Source organism: Vulpes lagopus, chromosome 14 (genome assembly GCF_018345385.1).
Source record: "Vulpes lagopus strain Blue_001 chromosome 14, ASM1834538v1, whole genome shotgun sequence".
NCBI lineage: Eukaryota > Metazoa > Chordata > Mammalia > Carnivora > Canidae > Vulpes > Vulpes lagopus.
Genome location: NC_054837.1, coordinates 36,586,052 through 36,606,017, shown reverse-complemented (window position 1 = coordinate 36,606,017; position 19,966 = coordinate 36,586,052). Strand labels below are relative to the sequence as shown.

General features: G+C 44.4%; 2 protein-coding genes across 4 annotated transcripts in view; both read right to left on the bottom strand.

The window, feature by feature from the left end:
• The window catches only part of ZNF84 (zinc finger protein 84), a 46,360-nt gene extending 40,032 nt beyond the window's left edge, over positions 1–6,328 (bottom strand). The window contains exon 1 of the mRNA XM_041729106.1: positions 6,278–6,328. The gene's annotated coding sequence lies outside the window, so the exon portion shown is untranslated. The remainder of the gene's footprint in view (positions 1–6,277) is intronic.
• ZNF26 (zinc finger protein 26) lies at positions 219–17,617 on the bottom strand. 3 transcript variants are annotated; one of them, XM_041729110.1, is made up of 6 exons: positions 17,454–17,617; positions 17,250–17,302; positions 16,265–16,392; positions 7,026–7,152; positions 6,278–6,373; positions 219–2,209 (listed from the first exon to the last, which is right to left on the bottom strand). In XM_041729110.1, exons 3-6 carry the CDS (start codon positions 16,274–16,276, stop codon positions 858–860), a joined length of 1,587 nt encoding a protein of 528 aa, XP_041585044.1. In that variant the 5' UTR covers positions 16,277–16,392; positions 17,250–17,302; positions 17,454–17,617; the 3' UTR covers positions 219–857. The 3 variants fall into 3 exon arrangements, with proteins under 3 accessions (XP_041585044.1, XP_041585042.1, XP_041585045.1); XM_041729108.1 differs by lacking the exon at positions 16,265–16,392; XM_041729111.1 differs by lacking the exons at positions 16,265–16,392; positions 17,250–17,302.
• Between the last annotated feature and the right edge of the window lie 2,349 nt (positions 17,618–19,966).

The window sequence follows — 19,966 nt, the reverse complement described above, 5'->3', positions numbered from 1 at the left end:
TCCAGAGAAAACCAGAGTGCTCTTACTCATCAGTGAAGAACAGACTCTGAACTGCTAAAATATAATCCACATTCATTTCGATTTCTCTCACACAGCAGCCCTCTGATAAATGCCAAACCCACTACATAGACTGCTAAGTAAACTCATTTTGGGAATAGTATCTTTCCCGTTATTAAAAGCCACATTACTTTGGTTGCTAAGAAATAAAGAGACAAAACTGATATTTAGCATTTAATATGGAGAATATTAGGAGATGTTATTCCACAAACTACCAAATATATGTGTAACAAGTTACATTAAAAAATAAAAAAATAAAAAAAAATGCTGAAATTTTTAAAAATGCTATTCAGTTACTCAGGAAAGTCACATTAAATATCCCCTAACCTTGAGAATATGTTTCTTGCTGTTTTCCTGACTGCTGCTTTATTTACATTTTAAAATAAAACACAACTTTATACTCCATCATGAAAAAAAATCTACCATTTAAAGTTGAGGTTTTCTTCACTAAAACATAGCTTCAAATCTGGAATGTGACTCTCCACACATAACACATTTCATATGGGAAAATGCTTTCCTGATTTATTAAATTTGGAAAGTTTTAGATATGATTTCTCCAGATTTTACCTTTATAATGATGCTACCTCATTTCATAGTTACTGCTCCTCATTCCCTCAGGTCTCGTCCACAGAGACTCATAGGACTTATTTCTGAAAGCTTTTGCCCCTTCATTCCATACAGGATGGTCTCTAACTCTGTTTTTAGGACTTCCTGCTTGTGCATCCCATCTATAACATCACCTAAAGTCTCCTGAGGATCCATGTCGATGAGAAAGTTAACATCTACTTCCTTCTAATGTTTCACTTGTGAGTTTTTCGATGTATACGAAGCCCTGAATTCCAACAGAAAGATTTCCCACATTCAGAGCATTTCCATGGTTTTTCTCCAGTGTGAACTCTCTGATGCTCACTGAGGGACGACTTCTGAGTGAAGGCCTTTCCACATTCACCACACTTAAAAGGTTTCTCTCCTGAGTGAGTTTTCTGGTGTATCTGAAGTGACGCCTTCCTGGGATAGGCTTTCTCACATTCGCTGCATTCATATGGCTTCTCTGTTGAGTGAGTTCTCTGGTGTATGATGAGCTGGGATTTCCCACAAAAGGCTCTCTCACAGAAACTACATTCATAGGGTCTTTCTCCTGTGTGCGTTCTCCTATGTATCACAAGGTATGATTTGCTGCTGAAAGCCTTCCCACACTCAGTGCACCCATAGGGCTTCTCACCTGCATGTGCTCTCAGATGTGCGGTAAGTTGTTCTTTCCTACCAAAGGCTTTCCCACATTCACTGCACTGATAAGGATTATTTCCCGTGTGGATTCCCTGGTGAACAACAAGTTGTGTCTTCATGTTGAAGGCTTTCCCACAATCGCTGCACTGATAGGGTTTCTCCCCTGTGTGCATTCTGATGTGAACCAGGAGGTATGACTTACTCCTAAAAGCTTTCCCACATTCACTGCATTTATGAGGCTTCACTCCTGTGTGAGTCCTCTGGTGTACAACAAATGGTGACTTCAAACTAAAGGCTTTCCCACACTCACCACATTCATAAGGTTTCACTCCTGTGTGGCTTCTCTGGTGTAAGATAAGCTGTGACTTCCAGCTGTAGGCTTTCCCACATTCACCGCAGCCATAAGGTTTCCCTCCTGTGTGAATTTCCTGATGGACGATGAGCTGTGACCTGAAGGAGAATACCTTCCCACAGTCACTACAGGAGTAGGGCTTTTCTCCTGTGTGGACTCTCTGATGAGCGTTAAGGTTTGACTTGGCACTAAACGCCCTTTCACACTTGGTGCATTCGTAAGGTCTCTCTCCCGTGTGAATTCTGAGATGGACGATCAGCTGTGATTTACAACGAAAAGCTTTTCCACATTCATTACACACACAGTTCTTTTCTATACTGTGAGCTCTTTGATGCTTAAGAAAATAGGATTCTTCATATCCATGGAATTTATCAGGATTTTTTCTCAGACAGCTTTTGGTTGAACCTGAGTTTTGTGTCAGACTTTTTCCATGTGTGTTGTACTTATGGATTCTTTGTCTTGAAGAAACATGGATTCTGCTCAGATGACGTTTTCCAAACGCGCCAAAAGCATAATTTCTCTCAACATTTTCAAACTCATCTTGACTTTTCTGGTACCACTCTTTCCAACCTTCTAGGAAAAATAAATATACATGTATATATATTTTTAATCATCAATGTAGCTGATATGGGATTAAGAGAGCTATAGGACTGCCATGTAATGAGTCTTTTTTCTTGATAACAGGCCTCAGACACTGGCTCAAAAGAAATACTGGCCAGGCCTACATGTGCCATATATCTGAGCTTTGTGGAGCACAAGGAACTGAGTCAAACCAAATCCCATTATGGAAATGGGTCACAAATAGCAGTGATCAAAAACGGTTTTTAAAAGAGAGGCTTAGGGGATCCCTGGGTGGCGCAGCGGTTTGGCGCCTGCCTTTGGCCCAGGGCGCGATCCTGGAGACCCGGGATCGAATCCCACGTCAGGCTCCCGGTGCATGGAGCCTGCTTCTCCCTCTGCCTGTGTCTCTGCCTCTCTCTAGAGGTACCTGGGTGGCTCAGTGGGTTGAGTGACTAACTCTTGGTTTCAGCTCAGGTCATGATCTCAGGGTTGTAACATCGAGCCCTGTGTCTGATGGCTTGTGGTCAATGGGGAGCCTGTTTGAGATTCTCTCTCTCTCTCCCTTTGGCCCTCCCCCACCCTGCCCCATTGCCACTCTCCTATGCTGTACTCCTGCTATCAAAAAAAAAAAAAAAAAGAGAAAGAAAGAAAGAAAGAAAAGAAAAGAAAACAAGAGGCTCAAAAAGCTTAGCCTGCAATTAGGACCCAATGCCATTTATCTTATATCTGAATGTTATTATTATAGGTGTTTACTCAAAAAATGAATTTTGAGTATACAGAATAACCAGAGTATAACATTCAGATAGGTACAATGAGACATTGAAAGTAAGACTGTGTTAGCCATAGGAAAATTAAGGGCAAGACATTCCAAACAGATGGAAAAACACATACAAAGTTCTTGAGAAGGGAACACCTGCTTGCCACAGTTAAGTAATAGAAAACATGAGGGGTGCCTAGATGGCTCAGTCAGCTGGGTATCTGCCATCAGCTTAGGTTATGATCATGGTGTCCTGGGATCAAGCCCCAACTGCTCCGTGGGGAGCCTACTTCTCTCCTCCCCCCTTGTGCTCCCTCTTCCTAGCTCTGTCGCTATCTCTTTCTCTCTCTCTCTCAAATAAACAAACAAACACTTTTAAAAAAAGAAATAAGAAGTTTGGTAGGCTCAATCGGTGGAGCCGGTGACTCTTGATCTCAGGATCAAGAGCCCCACATTGGGTGTGGAGCCTACAAAATAAAAAAGAAAGAAAGAAAAAAAGAAATATTTTGAAAAAAGGCTAACGCTAAAACCCACTGAGTGAACAGAGTGAGGCAGGAACCAAATAGGCAGCAAAAAGTTCTCATCTTAACCAAGGGGTTTCAATTAGAGGACATCTTGATTTGTGTTGTGCTTTTAAAAGATGTTTGGCTGTTTTGTAAGAAATGAATAAGAAAAGGGCTAAAAAACAAATGAGAAAGCCCTTGTAGTAGTGCAGGAAGACATCAGAGTGTATCTGAAAAGAACCAAGAAAATCTACCAAAGGACTGGATGAAGAAGGCGAGAGATGGGGATGCTTTAAGAACTCTAGATTTTAGGCTTGTGAAACAGGGGTGCTGCTCTCTGAGTAAGAGAATGTTTGGAAGAAAAATGAAGGACTTTGTTTTGGATCTGATTACACTTGAGATCTCAGCTAAAAATCCAAATGGAGAGGAGACAAATGGAGAGGCAGACAGACTTAAGTTTAGTGCTTAGGAAAAAGCTGGCGTCAACAACACGTAAAGAGTCTTAAACGCTATGAAGGATGAGACTTTCCAAGGAAGGTGAGCAGATGACACTGAGACTGGACAACAAGGCTCAAAAGGACCATGATGTTGAGTGTGATACCCACAGGGCAGCAGGAAAGGAGCACTCATCAGGGGCACAGCCCTGGCATGTCACCACAGCTGTCCTGGGGGGCTGCCAGGAGCTCTCCTCTTCCTCAGGATCCTCCTGATAAATTTTTTTTTTTTTTTTATGATAGTCACAGAGAGAGAGAGAGAGAGAGAGAGAGAGAGAGAGAGAGAGAGAGGCAGAGACACAGGCAGAGGGAGAAGCAGGCTCCATGCACCGGGAGCCCGACGTGGGATTCGATCCCGGGTCTCCAGGATCGCGCCCTGGGCCAAAGGCAGGCACCAAACCGCTGCGCCACCCAGGGATCCCAGGATCCTCCTGATAAATGATAAACCCTTTCTAACCACTTATGTAAGGAACAATTCACCTTATGGTTTGTGCCTCAAAGCGGGGGCCACTAAACTCCAGGAAAGGGGTGGGAATACCAAGACCAGTGGCTAGAAAAGGACTTCTCAGGCTTGAAGACATGTCCAGACAACTGTTGGTTGTTGGTATTGGCTTAAAAGAATGAGAAAAAAAGAAGACTTACTGGAAGCTTGTTAGATGTCTTTTGTTTGAAAATTTTACATATATATATATATATTTTTTTTTTTTTTTTGAAAAAGAGATAGAGGCAGAGACCAAGATAGTGAAAGAGCACCTGAGCCAAAGGCAGATGCTGAACTGAGCCACCCACGTGTCCTGCTTGTTTTGTTTCTGTTTTTGTTTTCTTGTTGAGTTTTGAAGGGAACTTAAACCTGATCTGATTAACAGCCTATGATTCTTTAGCCCCAAATATGCCCAAATCTGCACCAACTAACAGGGGCCATTCTCCTCAAGCCATCTGTGGCCATGTAGGACAAAGAGAAAAGACTGGAATGAGAAGGAAAAGTGTGCCAGTGCTAGGGCAAGAAGTCTTTGATTTTTTTTCTCAAAGAGGACAGTGTATAACTGATGACTGCTACCTTCATCCACCCCTCTGGAAAGTGACAGGACGCATATAAAAACAAATCCAGCAGGAATAGCTAAGGAGAAGACTATAGAGTTCTCAATTATGGCTAAGAATTTGAGCTACCCATGCCTGAGAGAACACTGATCTAGTCTGGGAACTGAGGGGACAGGAGCTATGAAGACACTGCCAAAGGATAAAATACTGGCCAAAACAGAAGCAGCACTAAGATTAGCAACGGAGGTGAGCCTGGGAGCCCAGGATATGGTACTACAAGTGCAACAGCAATAATAAGGAAAGTGAGGAAGCCAGAGACGAACACTTCCTTCGCATTTCTGCTACTGAGGAAGCCTGGGGATCTTTTTTTTTTTTTTTTTAATTTTTTATTTTTATTTATTTATGATAGGCACACAGTGAGAGAGAGAGGCAGAGACACAGGCAGAGGGAGAAGCAGGCTCCATGCACCGGGAGCCCGACCTGGGATTCGATCCCGAGTCTCCAGGATCGCGCCCTGGGCCAAAGGCAGGGGCCAAACCGCTGCGCCACCCAGGGATCCCAAAGCCTGGGGATCTTTTACATGCATTTAACCTGAAGGACAGGAGTGCAGAAGAAAAGAGGATGAGGATACCCATGGGATGTTACAACATGGGAGAAAAAAAGCTGAAACCTCCCAAGTGGAAAAGCCTTTCAGCTGTTACAGTACTGGCGAGAAAACAGGTATATTTGGGAAATAGACCCCTCTGGAAGACTCCAAAGGGAAGAGGAGCCAGGAAATATAAGGTGATAAAAATCACTTCATGACACAGGTGAGACTGGGCTGGTTTCAGATTCCATTTAAGGAAAGTGCCCAAGAAAGTAAAAGCTAATTTCAAAAGGAGAGAAAAGAAAGCAATGTAATCTCTAAAAGTGATGTTGAGCAAAGGACTGACTAAGGGATTATTTGTGGAAAGCAAGAGAGAAAGTCCACATATGGGAAGTAGAGGGCGTGAGTCACGCAAAGGGATAGGAGAGAAGATCTCTCTGGAGGATGGAACGGCTGAGGTGGTCCATGACCACAGGAAGGAGGGAAAATAACCCCGAAAGCAGCATCTAAGCAGAGTCCCTCAGACCCATGAGAAGAAAGCCCAAACATGGGCAGAGAGATGGTCCTTCCCCAAGGAGCTAGCTTATAAGTTCCTCCCGAGTCGCCCAATAGTTCAAGGGCTCCAGTGTAGAGTTTTCACACACCACTGCCCCACGGCCAGCCCTGGCTCACTCCCACACCCCCATCTTCCCGCTTACCCACCTGGATAGCTCTGGCGGGAAACTCTGGCATTTATCATCCACGGCTCCTCTCCTTGCTCCAACTTGAAGATTAAATCAGGTTTGGTACCATGATACCCTGTTAGTGGAAAATCACAAAGGATGTGGGCCACGCTGCTAGGGACTAAGGGGTCCAGACCTACAAAACTGCTCACTTGCACTTGGGGGAGGATTATAGTTAGAGGATGAGGGCCAAATAGGGACCATGAACTTTGATCTCTAAGGTTCAAGCCCATAACCATTAAAAACTTTGGAGGGGATCCCTGGGTGGCGCAGCGGTTTAGCGCCTGACTTTGGCCCAGGGCGCGATCCTGGAGACCTGGGATCGAATCCCACGTCGGCTCTTGGTGCACGGAGCTTGCTTCTCCCTCTCTGCCTGTGTCTCTGCCTCTCTCTCTCTCTGGGACTATCATAAATAAATAAAAATTAAAAAAAAAAAAAAAAAAACTTTGGAGGGCGCAGCATCGGTGGCTCAGTGGTTTAGCGCCACCTTCAGTCCAGGGTGTGACCCTGGAGACCTGAGATCGAGTCCCGCGTTGGGCTCCCTTCATGGAGCCTGCTCTTCCCTCTGCCTGTGTCTCTGCGTCTCTTTCTCTGTGTCTCTCATGAATAAATAAATAAAATCTTAAATATATATATATTTTTTTGAGAATTCATGGTAGATAAACAAAAGAAAAAGGGATGGTGATTTATAAATCACAACCTGAGATCAACAGAGAAGTGGCACTTACCCAGAGACACCAGGTGGCTATAGTTCTCCAGGATCACATCCCTGTACAGGTACTTCTGTGCAGAATCCAGCAACTGCCACTCTTCCCAGGTGAACTCCATAGATATATCCTTGAATGACAATAATCCCTGTAATAATATACATCCCATTCAATCGGATGCTATTACATTAGGTGACGTGGAACAGATGTACAGGAACTGGTAAAGGAGAAATGTTCCTCCATGGACTGCCTCCTGTGTCCAGGTCAGCACGGACTTTCAGAATAAAACAGAACAAAAACAGGGGTGCCTGGGTGGCTCAGTCAGTGAATCGTCTGGTTCAGTTCAGGTCATAATCCCAGGGTCCTAGGATCAAACCCCATGTTGGGCTCCCTGCTCAGTGGGGAGTCTGCTTCTCCTGTTCTCTCTGCCTGCCGCTCACCTTGCTCATTCTCTCACTTGTGTGCTCTCTCTCAAGTGAATAAATAAAAAATCTTTAAAAAACAAAACCAAAAAACTTTTGCATTTCCATGTGCCAGATACTGGTTTTGGTCCTGAAAACTTCAGGATGAACACAACCAACTTCTGCCCTCAAGAAGCTTCCAGTCTTGTAGAGGGAAACAGGCATCTATACATGAAGATGAAACAGGTGTTGTAAGTCTTGCATAAAAAAAATTATCCAAGATATATTTTGCCCAGAGATGAAAAGAATAATTGTAAACACATGGGAAGGTCTGACCCTGTGAACTCTCATCTTGGCAGCTGCTCAACCCATCTTGAGTGAGAGCCTGGCACCATTAAAAAAAAAACCAAAAAAACAAAAAAAATGCCAAAATAGGTAAATTCCTAGTCTTCTTTCAAGAAACTAAGGGGCCCATTACTGAGGCCAGCCAGGGTTCACTTCAACATAGACTCTGAACCTGGAGCTAGTGCTGCGGAGCCGCAGATGATGGAGAGCCACTGTGGGTGGGCATGGGGTAGTAAGGACTTGAGATTCCATTACAAGTGAGGAGATGTGGGCAGTCTGGGTGGTTCAGCGGTTTAGCGCTGCCTTCAGCCCAGGGCGTGATCCTGGAGACCTGGGATTGAGTCCCACGTTGGGCTCCCTGCATGGGGCCTGCTTCTCCCTCTGCCTGTGTCTCTGCCTCTCTCTCTCTTTCTCTCTCTCTCTCTCTCTCTCTCTGTGTGTGTCTCTCATGAATAAATAAATACAATCTTAAAAAACAAAACGAAACAAAAAACAAGTGAGGAGATGCCAAAAAGCAAATGTGACAAACAACTGTTGGCCTGGATGCAGACCATGTGGAACTCACATATTGGCCATGGGAACATAAAGTGGTTTTGCCAAATCTCGAAACTGGTAGTATATACTAACCTTAAATATACATACACTCGATGACCAAACATTATCACTCCTACATACATGCCAGCTGGCTGTCAACCATGAGCAAGATTCTGCACCCCCAGGGGATGTCTGACACTGTCTAGAGACACCTGAGATTGTCATATGGAGCTAGTGCTGCTGGTAGCTACACAGGGAGAGGCCAAGGCCAAATCTGGATGCTGCTCAACATCCTATATTGCATGGGACAGTCCTTCACAATGAAGAGTAATTCTACCCTAAATGTCAACAGTGTCGAGGCTGAGAAATCTGGGATAAGCCTAAAAGAAATGAGAACTGATATCCCTCAAAAGACGTGTACAAAAATGTTTATAACAATGTTATTCAAATAGCCATTAACTGGACACAGCCCAAATGTTGCTGCTGCCCATGTCTACGAATACAGCAGATAAACTAACAGTCATACAACACTGTATCATACAACTTGGGGGTCACTGACAAACCATGTTGAGAGAAGCCAGACACTTTACTGTACAATTCCAATTATATTAAATTAAAAAAAAAACAAACAACAAAATTTATGGTGTTAGATGTAACAGAAATAAAACCAATAAAACAAAGCAATGACCCCTGGGGGGAGAGGGGAGGGGATGACAGTGGCCATTGGGAGAACATGGAACCTTCTAGAACTCCGGAATTCTTTAGTTTGATTTTGATTTGTCTTCAGTGCATTCTCTAATTCTGTGACTTATAAGAATATTCAGTCATTCAGATGTCCAAAACATAGTTCTCATATGTATTTGGTCTTCATCCATGGTTTGTTTCCTGGCTCAGACTTCCTAAAATCCCTGGAATTTCCTCTAATGAGTGTGAGCAAGGTATCTTTTGTTGTTAATGAGGTGACTTCTTGAAAGCCCTTTGACAGCCTACCAAAGTGCAGCTGGTTTCCAGGAAAGTGTCCCCCATCTCTAGGTGGACAGTTTAGTGTATACTACCAGTTTGGAGAATTAAGGTGAATGCTCAGCTTAATTCTCTCCTTTGTGTTGTGTGTAGGGGAACTGCACCTCCACCCCTCTTGTTGGAATTGGTTCCAGGAACCTAAAAGAATATAAATAGTCTCCTTAAGATTGATGCATTTTATTGTAATTTAGAACTCAATTAAATTTTTAAAAAGTCAAAAAAGCCACAAATGGATATATATGTATAAAACTATCACAGATACAACTACAAATATATTTTTGGCATAAGGGAAAAACAGAAATGTCACATAGTGTGAAATCTATATATGTGATTACCCACACAAATAAACCAAACATTTTAAGGATATAAATGACTGTAGACAAATGTACATAGAAAGATCTAGAAGAACATATGCCAAATTGATTATCTCTGAAAAAGAAAAGAGATTAGGACAGGAAGGTAATTATAAGATTGAACTTTGTTCTAAGAGAATGTAAAAAAGTACTAAATATATCTATCACCAAAAATCAACAAGATAAGAATATCCATAGACGTGCAGAGTTGTTCACTGTTTCAAAATTTGTAAAAGTGACTAGCTCAACAACCTGAATTTCCACCAATAAGAGAATAGCTAGAGAAGATTATGGTACATTCTTCCTATAGAGACGTTGTTCAAACTATATAATTACATACAGTATGATGCAAGTCACATAACAACACTTTTCAAATGTTGAATTAAGCACACCTAAAATTCCACCCGATCACCTATAAAATTCATAAGTAATTTTAATCAGTAACTTAAAAAAATTAAATATATTTGTGTATCAAAAGAATACGAAATTTCAGCAGATCAAAAGCTGAGAGGCCTGAGAGCAGCAAATAGAAAGCCCTAGGTGTTATCAGCTGTTAGGCATGGGGAGACTTAAATCCCCATCAGCATCAGTGGAGAAAGAGCCCAATAATACATGGCCCATTCCCACTGCAGCATAATAAGATGGAGCTCTAACAAAAGGAAATGATGATCTATATGTAATGCCACAGAGAATTTTAAAATAAATGTAAGGGGGATCCCTGGGTGGCGCAATGGTTTGGCACCTGCCTTTGGCCCGGGGCTCAATCCTGGAGACCCGGGATCGAATCCCACGTCGGGCTCCCGGGGCATGTAGCCTGCTTCTCCCTCTGCCTGTGTCTCTGCCTCTCTCTCTCTCTCTGTGACTATTAAATAAATAAATAAATAAATAAATAAATAAATAAATAAATAAAATAAGATAAAATATAAATAAATAAATAAATAAATAAATAAATAAATAAATAAATAAATAAATAAATAAATGTAAGGGAGGGGCACCTGGGTGGTTCAGTGGTTGAGCATCTGCCTTCAGCTCAGGTTATGATCCCGGGGTCCTGGGATGGAGCATCAAGCTCCGCATCCCGGTAGGGAGCCTCCTCTACGTCTGTCTCTGTCTCTCTGTCTCTCATGAATAAATAAATAAGGGAGATGGGGCAAGATGGAGAGGAGTAGGTTCCTCAACTCACCTGGCCCCACCAACTTACCTACATAACTTTCAAATCATCCTGGACAGCTATGAATTCCACCTGAGATTTATTTATTTTTTTTTAATTTTTATTTATTTATGATAGTCACACACAGACAGAGAGAGAGAGAGAGAGAGGCAGAGACACAGGCAGAGGGAGAAGCAGGCTCCATGCACCGGGAGCCTGACGTGGGATTCGATCCCGGGTCTCCAGGATGGCGCCCTGGGCCAAAGGCAGGCGCTAAACCGCTGCGCCAACCAGGGATCCCCCACCTGAGATTTAAAGAGAGAATAGCCGGAACGCTACAGAGAAGGGTTTTCGGTTCTAGCAAGGTAGGAAGGTGGAAAAAAATTAAAAAGAACCAAGTGGTGGCCACAAGGAGCTGGGTGAAAGCCTACGGGACAGGAAAGCCCAGCCCCAGAGAAGCGGGAACTTTAAAAATCTGCACCAGATTTTTCCCGGACAGAAAAGCGCTTAGCAGGGAAATCGGGCAGAATTGCGGGAGGGGCAGTGAAGCCTCCAGTTTCCCGGAGTCACTAATAGAGGAAGTGCACCCAGGGGAAAGCACAACACAAACTGTGGACCGATCTCAGTAAAGGGCTCGAGCGCAAATCTGGCAGGGCATCTGGCATGCAAGAATTCTACCACTGAACCACCAATGCTTGGCAGGGCATCTGGGAGAAGCCAGTCGGTTAGGCGGGTGATTCCAAACTTCGACACCCTGCTGCATTCAGAAGCCTCGGACACTGGGTGCGTGGTTCCAGCAACACAGGGCCCCGGATCACAGGGCGCCAAGCGGACACAGCCCACGATCCTACACTCCCCCCCCCCCCCGGACAGGTGGCGGCGGGGAGGGCACAGGGGAAGGGCACAGGACAGCAAGGACTCTCCTGCCCCCCAGGCACCCCCAAGCTGTGCAGATCAGCGCCCCTGCCCCGCCCCAGGAGCATCCAGGCCACTGCGGACTAGAAGACTGCATTCATTACTACTGGGGAGCTGATTCCAGAGGTGGAGACCTGGTCGTCACTGTTGTTGTTGTTCCTCCTAGTTTCACCTTGTGCTTGGGAGGGGCGGGCCGCCAGGGAATGGAGGCCTCCCGGGGTAAATAGCTCCCACTGAGCCCTGCAACTGGCAGGGAGCAGGGAAGCTCCCCCAGGTACACACACCTGGGAATCAGCACAGCAGACCCCTCCTCAGAAGACCAGGTGGAAGGAGAGGGGAAGAGCAAGCTCTTCACCAAGCAGTGCTGGAAAGCTCCAGGGGAAACAGACGGATTGGGATCCCTGGGTGGCGCGGCGGTTTGGCGCCTGCCTTTGGCCCAGGGCGTGATCCTGGAGGCCCGGGATCGAATCCCACATCGGGCTCCCGGTGCATGGAGCCTGCTTCTCCCTCTGCCTGTGTCTCTGCCTCTCTCTCTCTCTGTGTGTGACTACCATAAATAAATAAATTAAAAAAAAAAAAAAAGAAACAGACGGATTTATAGTATATAGAACTAGAGAGAGTACGCCCCTTTTTATCCCCCCTTTCCGGTACAAATCGTTTTTTGTTTTTTAAAGATTTTATTTATTAATGAGATAGAGAGAGAGAGGGGTGGGGAGAAGCAGGCTCCATGCAGGGAGCACAACGTGGGACTCAATCCTGGCTCTCCAGGATCATGCCTGTGCCAAAGGTGGTGCTAAACTGCTGAGCCACCTGGGCCGCCCTTGTTTTTGTTTTTTAACTCATTTTTATATCAGACTAAAACTTTCCAATATTTTTTTCTAACCTTAACTACAAATATTTTACCACTTCTTCATTCTTAAGTTTCTTCCTTTTTGACTTTCATATTTCTACAATTACAGGCCTTAGATGTATTTTCCACTTCTAGATTCCCTTCAACATACTCAATTAAATTTGAGAGACATACAAGATATGTTTTTTTGCTTTGTTTTCTGTTTTCTGTTTCTCTGCCTCATTTTGTTCTCCAATGGCAGAAGTTCATACCTTCTAAAACATGACCAGCATGCACCCAGAACCAAGTGGTATACCGTGCTGGTTCATTCTGTGAGACTATATTCTCTCTTCATTCCCATTCTGCCCCCCTCTTTTATCTCATTTATGATTTGGTGGTCAATGTTGGGGCTCTCTACAAGTAATTCTGGTTTATATAAATGTGGGACTGAGCATGTTCTAACGTACAGAACTTAATAGACTCAGAACCAAGAGGACCACCCTCTAGGACCCTCTCAGGTAGACTATAATCTCCCTCCACTTTGTCACCACCACCATCTCCAAGTCCCCCCCACCTTTTTTTTCTTCTTTTTCTTAATTTTTTTTTTTAATTTTTTTTTTTATTTATTCATGATAGTCACAGAGAGAGAGAGAGCGGCAGAGACACAGGCGGAGGGAGAAGCAGGCTCCATGCACCGGGAGCCCGATGTGGGATTCGATCCCAGGGTTTCCAGGATCGCGCCCTGGGCCAAAGGCAGGCGCCAAACCGCTGCGCCACCCAGGGATCCCTTTCTTCTTTTTCTTTTTTCTTTTTTTTTCTCTTTTCTTCTCTGCTTCCTTGGGATCCTTGGCCTTTAATTTTCTACAACTTTGGTTTATTTTTTTTTTAATTTTTTTTTAATTTTTTTTTTATTTTTTAATTTATTTATGATAGAGAGAGAGAGGCAGAGACATAGGCAGAGGGAGAAGCAGGCTCCATGCACCAGGAGCCCGACGTGGGATTCGATCCCGGGTCTCCAGGATTGCGCCCTGGGCCAAAGGCAGGCGCCAAACCGCTGCACCACCCAGGGATCCCTACAACTTTGGTTTAAAATTTGTTTTTCACTTTAGTGGTCCTTTTCTTTTACTTCATTCTGATCTTTGTTTTCATTTTCTGGTCTCTGACCTCAGCAGAATCATCTAGGGTGAAATTTACTTAAGTTCTGGTTGATATTCTTGACTCAGCCCGCTCACTCTGCCCTGAAGAAAATGACTAGAAAGAACTCACCACAAAAAAAAGAATCAGAAATAGTATTCTCTGCCACAGAATTAAAGAATATGGATTACAATGCAATGTCAGAAAGCCAATTCAGAAGCACAATTATAGGGCAGCCTCAGTGGTGCTGTGGTTTAGCGCCACCTGCAGCCCGGGGCATGATCCTGGAGACCTGGGATCAAGTCCCACATCGCGCTCCCTGCATGGAGCCCGCTTCTCCCTCTCCCTGTGTCTCTGCCTGTCTCTCCCTGTCTCTATGAATAAATAAATAAAAATCTTAAAAAAAAAAAAAAAAGAAGCACAATTATAAAGCTACTAGTGGCTCTGGAAAAAAGCCTAAAAGATTCAAAAGACTTCATGACTGCAGAATTTAGATCTAATCAGGCTGAAATTAAAAATCAATTAAATGAGATGCAATCCAAACTTGATGTCCTAAAAATGAGGATTAGTGAGGTGGAAGAGTGACCGACATAGAAGACAAGTTGATGACAAGGAAGGAAGATGAGGAAAAAAGAGAAAAACAAAAGACCATGAGAAAAGGTTAAGGGAAATAAATGACAGCCTCAGAAGGAAGAAACTATGTATAACTGGGGTTCCAAGAGAGGGCTAGAGGGCCAGACAGCATATTTAAACAAATCAAAGCTGAGAACTCCCCTAATTTGCGGAGAGAAACAGGCATTCAGATCCAGGAGATAGAGCTAACATTCATGAATATTTATGCCCCTAATGTGGGAGCTGCCAAGTATATCAATTAATAACTAAAAACATACTTAGATCATAATATGCTAATAGTAGGAGACTTCAACATGGCACTTTCTGCAAATGACAGATATCCTAAGCACAACATCACCAAAGAATCAAGGCCCTTAAATGTTACACTGGACCAGATGGATTTCACAGATCTATACAGAACTTCCCATCTGAATGCAGCTGAATACACATTTTTCTCCAGAGCACATGCAACTTTCTCCAAAACAGACCACATACTGGGTCACAAATCAGGTATCAACTAATGCCAAAAGATTGGGATTCCCCCCTGCATATTTTCAGACCACAATGCTTTGAAACTTGAACTCAGTCACAAGAAGAAATTTGAAAGAAACTCAAACACATGGAGGTTAAAGAGCATCCTACTAAAAGATGAATGGGTCAACCAGGAAATTAGAGAACAATTAAAAAGATTCATGGATGGGGATCCCTGGGTGGCTTAGCGGTTTAGCACCTGCCTTCAGCCCAGGGTGTGATCTGGGGTCCCGGGATTGAGTCCCGCTTCAGGCTCCCTGCATGGAGCCTGCTTCTCCCTCTGCCTGTGTCTCTGCCTCTCTCTCTCTCTCTCTGTGTGTGACTATCATGAATAAATAAATAAAATTTTAAAAATATAAAAAAAAATTACCATGGACTATCTTCAGAGAGTTGGAACAAATAATCTTAAGATTTGTGTGGAATCAGAAAAGACCCCAAATAGCCAGGGGAATATTGAAAAAGAAAACCAGAGCCAGGGGCATCACAATGCCGGATCTCAAGTTGTACTACAAAGCTATGATCAAGACAGTGTGTTACTGGCACAAACACAGACACAGAGATCAATGGAACAGAACAGAGAACCCAGAAATGGCCCCTCAATTCTATGGTCAACTACTATTTGACAAAGCAGGAAAGACTATCCACTGGAAAAAGGACAGTCTCTTCAGTAAATGGTGCTGGGAAAATTGGACAGCCATCCCTTCGCACTCCACCCACAGGCTTTCTTTCCACCAGAGGCAGCTGCCAATTTGCTTGGAGTGCAACCCTAGAAATAAACGTCTGGAATGCTTCCTTCCCTGCTACCCCCACCATCCCACGGTCATCTAGTTGTCCATTAAATGCTACTTAAATGTTGCCTTGCAAAGGGGTGCCAATCTAAAGTAGCCGTTTAGCTGCTCTCTTCCAGCTTAGCTGCTCTCTTTCACTTGCGTAACATTCACATCTTTTGTGATTTTGTTTAACCATCTCCCATACCCTGCACAGGGTCATGGATCCTGTCAATCTTGTTCATCCCTACATGCCCTAGAAATTACCTGGTGTAATAATCAGTAACTGTTTGTTAAATTAATATGTGCACTCGAGCACAAGAGAAACTGTTCACATTAAAATGTAAGAGGCACAAAGTCTGAAGATAGTGCCTTGAGTCCTAGCTCTGCAAGCCCAGTCTCCTTGGATCCTTTTTTTACTAGTTTGGGGCCATGGACAGGCTTCCCAGTTTCCTCACCTGTAAGGTGGGGACCTTCCAGCCTCATGGGCTCATGAGACCCTAACAACTCCATACACACAAAGTGCCTCGCTAAGAGTGGTGCCTATTATTACCCACTCAATGGGGTAATCCTTTCAATCCTTCATCTGATCTTCCTTACTTATTCTTCATGTGATTCTGTTTGCTTATTTTTCTTTACTGCTACTGTAAATACAATGTTTTGTCTCACCGTGTTTTCCATACAGTTATTGTTAAAGAGTAAAAATATCCTGGGGTGCCAGGTGGGCCAGTCAGTAAAGCATGCCACTCTTGATCTCGGGGTTGTAAGTTTAAGTCCCACGTTGCGCACAGAGATTACTTAAAAAGATAAAACAATAAACAGATCCTTAATTTTACGGTCAATTGTATCACTCATGCCACTCAGTGAATGGCCTTCTTCCTGGCACCCGTCATCTTCCTGTAACACCCTGAAGTGTCATACCACCTAGAAGGGGTCTCTGCTGTCACTAGTCACTTCACATCCCACTGTCCAACACCTCATGCAATCCAGTTTGCAGCGCGCCAACCGCCCTCAAGAAGTGACGATTCCAACCCGCTCTTTGGTGCCAAGAAATTCCTTAAGACTCATAAACACCGAAGTCCCAGAGAAACACTTTTCTGAGGTATTTCCCGTCACGGCTCTTACGAAGATCTCTTCCCACATTCTCCTCACACCTGTCTTGCACCCTGATCTGCCTCGTCTTTGCCACAAACCGGAGGATCCATCGCACCCTGAGCTCCTACTAACATGTGTATTTCCCGAAGGGAGCTCCCCCTCGAGCTGCAGACTCGGCGGCGCAGCACATACTCAACACCCAGGCGGCCAGGTCCTCCCAGCAGGGTGCCCAGGGGAGGCACCGCCCGCGGCGCAGTAAGTCGGAAGCTCAGCGTTCGCCACGGGGTCCCCCTGCCAACAGCTCGGTCCGGGGCCTACGCGCCCCGGCTCAAACATGGCTCCTCCCGGCTTCCGTAACAGGGACCCTCACGACCCTCAGAGGTCAGCGGCCGCGACGGGCAACGGATCCGAACCTCGAGGGAGAGGACCCAGGACAAAGTGCCAGAAACACGAGATCAGAGACAGGGGCAGGAAGGGGGCGGGACGCGACCGTTCGGGCCCTGGACGTAACCGTGCTCAGTGCCCAGGCAGCTTCTAAAGACGGGAGGTCCCTACTTACCCAACACGAAGCCTTCCGGAGCCTGCCAGCCATCCCGCGCTGTCCCGTGCAGGCTGCGGGGCAGAGAACCGAGCTGTGAGGGTCTCCCTGCCGCCCATCCGCGCCCACCCGGGGCGGACCGCCCGCACCATCCAGTTTGCAGCACGCCACAGCGGGCGCGGCGACCTCGAGTCCCGGCGGGCTGCGACCACGCCCCAGACCTACCGTGGGGGCTCAGCCGGCCAAGCTCCTGCTCTGAACAGGACGCGCCGGGAGGGGCTAAGTCAGTGCCGCCCGGGATCCAGACCGCAGAAGCTCAGGAACCCGCGGGCCGGCTCCAGTCCACAAACCCAGGACGGAAACAGCCTGGAGGAACGGACCTGACTACAGCCGCGGGCGCGGCGCAGCGGAAGTACGTCATGGCGGAGTCGGTGGGCCCAACGGCGACCGAAGAAAACTACATCTCCCAGAAGCGTCGGCGGAGGATCCTTGCTTCCAGGCCGGGCTTCCGGCGGGAGGCAGATGTGCAGAGATGGGCAGAGCTTCTGGGGACCCAGACAGGGCTGGCAGAGGGGACCAGGTAGGCCTGTGGCGCTCGGCCCTGCCTGGGTCCAACCTCAGCACAAGGGCCGACATCCTGAGGCCTGAGGTCAAACAAGACGGAACACCACAGTGAGCCCTGCACACTGGGAGACGCTGCAGTAGATGGAAAGAAATAGAAGCGCACCACTCGTGGACCTGAATATGCGGCCAGTCCAAGATAGGTCAAACAATTCTCATTACAATGCAATAAAACTATAAATAGCATAATTTCAAAAGGATTTGATGCCTAAAGATCTTTTTTCCAAAAAGCTTTCTATTCAACAGATATTTGGATGAAATAGGGAAATAGGGACAAGAGTGTAGATAACACTGTAAGCAGTTACGAGAGAAACAAAGCGAGGATAACAAAAAAAATCTTACAATCTTGAGTAATTATAACAATAAACACCAAAAAGCAGCAAGTTAAAGTCTCAAAAACCTAGTGAAGAAACAGCAAAATAAGCCAAGGAAAGCAAAGGATATATTAAAGATAAAAGCAAACAACCAGACAAAATTAGCAAGAACTGAAAAGACACAAAGTAACTGACATCTAGAGAACACAGTTAAAGTGAAAACCACAGGCCCAAATTGGAAGCACATAGGTGAAGGCCCTAGATCTGTAAACCCAGAAGTTTACCTAACTTAATGTTAGCAGCCTCAACTTCCCGGAAATGTCATCTTCACGGGTCAGCACCGATAGGATAATGTGTCACAGGGCCCTTTCCTTTTCATCCCTTAAGGAAGAGGAGGGAATCTACCTACTATATCTTCTTTGTTCCCCTAATAAGGGGGACCTCGGCTAAAATAATCCTTTTTTTCTATTTATGACTACTTTGTCATGCTTTTTAAAGCCCTTCCCTTTCTGTAGCCCTTCCCCTCTTCCAGCTAGATCGGTTGCTGCCTGATCCATTAATCGATTAATAAAGTCAATGAGATTAAAATTTACTTGGCTTAATTTTTATTTAACAACACATCTAAAGACTGTTGAGTATGTGTAATTTTTATGTGCACAAGGCGCATTCTCCAGGATAGGTCCTATAGTGTCACACCACAAAACAAGCCTCAATAGATTAACAAGGATTGAAATCATACAAAGTATGTTTTCTGACAACAGTGGAATTAAGTTAAAAAAAAAAAAAAAAGAACCCTAGGAAACCTAGGAAAAATGTAGGGAATCCCCAGATTAACTCAAGTAACTCCTAGCTCAAAAAATCACAAAGAAAATTAGAAAATACTTTGAATTAGAATGAAAATGCAACATATCAAAAAGTCTAGATGGGTGGAAATCCAAATCCTGAGCTGTTTTCTTTATTCAACTTACCTCCAATTTAATCTCCCCTTCCTATCTGAATCTAGACCTACTCACTTGGTTATAGTCTCATTAAACTCCCAAACAGATTACATTTGTGGCAAGTTGCAAAAAATATTCTGTCTACTTCTCTGATTGAAGCAAACTTACCTCTTAAGACCTTTCTTAGGCAATCCAGATTGCCATCTTATGTCATTTAAATAAATGTAAATGCATTGTCCCTAATGCTACAGTCTTCCCAGACCTTTCCATATTAGGAACTTTAGTCTCCTGCTAATCTAAGTCTCCTTATTCACAGTTATGATAGAATGAATTATGGTGAAAAGCTTCTACTGGCCTAAAATGATGCAGAACTATTTTTATGGAATAGGGAAAAACTATTTTAGGATCTAGGGTTGGAATTGGGTATAAAAGAATAGAAAGACATTCTGGAAAAGTCCATGAGAGAAATAGACACCTGTATACTGTAAGATGACAGTATACAGACAAGTGGAGACCAGTGAGGACATTTCAGTATGTAAGATATGCTAGAACTGAATACAAAGATAACATTCTGAAGGGTGCCTGGCAGGCTCAGTTGGTAGAGCATTCTACTTTTTGTGTTGGGGTCATGAGTTCCAGCTGGGTGTAGAGTTTACAAAAAAAAAAAAAAAAAGACAACATTCTGTTCACAGAAGATTTGTGATAGTCTTGGGAGATCTGCATGCATTAATGAAAGCAGAGTTGCAACAATTGATAAATACATACATGTGATTGCCTTTTTCCAGTATGGGTATGGGAATTGATGCTGGAAATACCATATATAATTCATTAAGTTTGTATTAAGACTCTTGATTGCAGATGCCAG